Source organism: Plasmodium gaboni (genome assembly GCF_001602025.1).
Source record: "Plasmodium gaboni strain SY75 chromosome Unknown, whole genome shotgun sequence".
Classification (NCBI taxonomy): domain Eukaryota; phylum Apicomplexa; class Aconoidasida; order Haemosporida; family Plasmodiidae; genus Plasmodium; species Plasmodium gaboni.
Genome location: NW_017385366.1, coordinates 1 through 3,574, shown reverse-complemented (window position 1 = coordinate 3,574; position 3,574 = coordinate 1). Strand labels below are relative to the sequence as shown.

The 3,574-nt window shown below is 19.9% G+C and overlaps 1 protein-coding gene across 1 annotated transcript; it reads right to left on the bottom strand.

Moving 5' to 3' along the window:
• On the bottom strand, window positions 1–3,574 carry PGSY75_0019500B (reticulocyte binding protein 2b; the record flags this gene model as incomplete). Its single annotated transcript, XM_018783339.1, has 1 exon — window positions 1–3,574. A coding segment is annotated over one exon (3,574 nt), but the record flags the coding sequence as incomplete, so codon positions are not given.

Below are 3,574 nucleotides of genomic sequence, written 5' to 3'. Positions count from 1 at the left end.
TTCTCTTTCTTTTTTCTCTTTTTCCAATCTTTCTTTTTCTTCTCTTTCTTTTTTCTCTTTTTCCAATCTTGCTTTCTCTTTTCTTTCTTCTTCTTCTGCTTTTAATTTTTCTTGCCTTTCTAGTTCTTCTTTTCTTTTTATTTCTTCTTCCATTTTTAATTTTTCATCCTCAAGATCTTTTATATCATTATTATTATGACTTAATAATTCATTCAATTTCAATAAAAATTTATCTAATTCATTATTTAAATGATTAGCTTTATCGACAATATTTTTTGCCGATTTAATTACATCATTATTATCATTATTCTTTTTTTCTGTAATTTCAGTAAACGCTTTCTTAATATTATTTGTAATTTCATTTACTTTTCTTTTGGCATCATCAATTATTAATACTTCTGTTTTTATTTTTTCATTATGTATTTTGATATGATCTATTAATTTAACAATTGTTTCAATATTCATATTGTTATCTTCTTTGTTTTTATTATTTTCATTATCTCTGAACGCTGTGTTAATATATGCATCTGTGTTTGATGTTCTTTTGGTTTCATTCATAATATTATTTATATCAAGTAGCATCTTTTCCATTTGAAATAATTTTTCTTTTAATGGTAAATTTCTAGAAAAATTTTGTTTTATATTATTCACAAGTTTCCAAGTATTCATAATATCATTCTTTATGTTATTTATATTATATAATTCAGTTTCATTTCCTTTTATATTCTCTAACAATTTTGAGAATTTCTCCTTTAGATTATTAGCATTTTCGTTCAATTTTATTATATAACTATTATATTCCTTATTGATTTCTATATAGTTATTTGTTACACTATTTTTATCCTGATATTTGTCTAGTTCCTTTATGAATGTATTTGTTCTTCCTAATAAATTCGTAATATTTTCTATATATAATTTCCCCTTCTTCAATTCAGAATTAGTAGTATCTTCATATTTATAAACGTTTTGCATATTAGACATAAAGTCACCATATAAATTATTAAAGGTTTGAATTGATTCAAGTGTTAATGTACTATCAACATCAACTAATTCTTTTACTTTATCATTAATTTTTGTTTTGATATTATTAAATTCATTTTTTAAATTAACTATATTTTGTTTTTCATTTATTTTATTAAAACTTGTTGATATTGTATTATATTTCTCTAATGTATTTTCTATTTCTTTTAATTTATTAAAATGTACTATTTTATAATTATCATTTATAATAGTTTCTTCTTTCTGTAGTTTTTTATATAGTTCTAATAATTTGTCTTGTTTCTGTTCTAAAGAATTCAATTCTTTATCTTCATTTATTTCGACAACATCTGTCATTATATTTTCAGTAATATTCGTAGCATTTTGAACATGTTCACTTATTAAACTATTATGTTTATTGACAACATCAATATGATTAGACGTATAATTATCTACCTTTATTTCATCATCATATTTATTGAATAAATTTATATCACTCTTTATAAAATTATAATTATTTTGAATATACTCAAAACATGTTTTAGTATCATTTTCCTTTTCTCTTATATTTTTTATATCAATAGCTATTTTATTCTTAATATTTCGAATTAAAGAATTATATAATGATATGTCAATATTATGTCTTTCATTTAATAATTCATCAAGCTTAGGGATCATTCTTTTCATTTCGTTATCAATATTGTTAATGTTCTTATTAATTTCAAAAAAGGAATTATATGATTTCTCTACTACTGTTTTAATTTCCATTTGGTTAGCTGATAATGAAATATAATCTTCTAATTCATTTAAGTCATTAAAATATTTATTAAAATCTTCTTCTGTTTTTTTTATATCTACATTTTTTAAAATTTCATCTTTTTTTACAATATATGCATTTTTTGTATTATCTAAATATTTATATTCTTCTACATTATTTAAAATTTCTTTATATTTTTCTAAATTATGTTGTAAAGCACCTATTTCTTTTAATTTATTAGATACAATATCAATATTATTTGAAATATCATTTTCTTTATTACTTAAACTACTAATTTGTATTTTTAAATCAATTAATGCTTTAGATAAATCATGTATTTTTTCACAATCCATTACTAAAGTATTACATTCTTCTTTACGTTTTTCAATATTATCTAAATGTTTAAGAATCTGTCCTGAAATTGTATATGATTCAATAATATCCTTATAAAGCTTTACATTATCTATAGTTTCATTTGAATTGTTACTTAAATTCTCAATATGTACACCAGAATCATTTTCAGATTTTGATTGTATTTCATTTTTTCTTTCAAAATGTATTTGGAAATTTAATACATTAGTAAAGTCTATACAATTTTCTGGAGTTATTTCGATATTTCTATCAGATAATACAATAATTCCTGAAAAGTTTACCAATTTTATTACATCTGGAAGTAAAATTTTAATATCTTCTCTACGAGCACAAATTTCTATATTTTGTACTGATTTATTTTTTTCTTTTATTGCGTTCATTGTATCTGATAAAAATTGAGCATCTTCAATAGTACTAATGTGTTGTTTTTTTGCTTTTATATAATTATAAGAATCATCTATTATATTGTTTTGTTCTGAACATTTTACATATAAGTTAAATATTTTTTTTTTTATGTAATCGATTAATCTATGTCCTTCTTCTTCTTTAATTTTATTTAAATAATTTTTTAAATCATCAACATTTTTATTAAGTTTATCAAATTCTATTTGTGCAACAACCTTAATTTCTTTTACTTTATTATAATCTAAATTATCTTTTATAATTTCAGTCATTTTAGTATTAATAATATCATATGATGCATTAAATTGCTTATATATTTCACTCAAAAAATTTTGATGTTTTTCAACATTTTCATTTATATTATAATCATTAATATATTTATTATGATAAATGGATGTAATTGAATCCATTAATCTATTTAATGAATTTTTATTAGATTCCATATATTTTTTTTTTTCATCTGCTTCATTTTTTATATATTCCATATTTCCTATTTCATAATTTCTTTTATGTTTTTCTATTTCTTTTTCTCTTTCACTAATATATTTATACATTTCATTCATTCTTTTATACTCTGCATCCATATTTTCTTTTTCTCTTAAAATATTTATTAAAAGATCTTTATCCTTATTATATATATCATTCATATTCAATGATTCTATATTAATAACAAACTCTTCAGGTTTTGATACATCATTTATATATCCGGTAGATTTATTCAAGATATTATTTATGCTATTTTTCATATTTAATATATTTGATAAATTATATTCTATTCTTCCTTTATTTATTTGTATTGTAATATAAGCTATTTTTGTTTTTTCATTCTTTAAAATTTCACCTTGTCTTTTAATGTTAGGTTGTTTCTTAATCGCATCTAATTGTTCTTCAGATTTGGTTAAAATGGATTTAATATTAGAATGGATATTATTAATATCATTAAATGCATTTTGTGCTTGTTTCCTGACTTTTTCATATTTTGCACCTTTTAATAAACGGATATTATTATTAATTAAATCATAAAGTTCATTTTCTATTTTTATAATTTCTTTATTTTTTCCATCC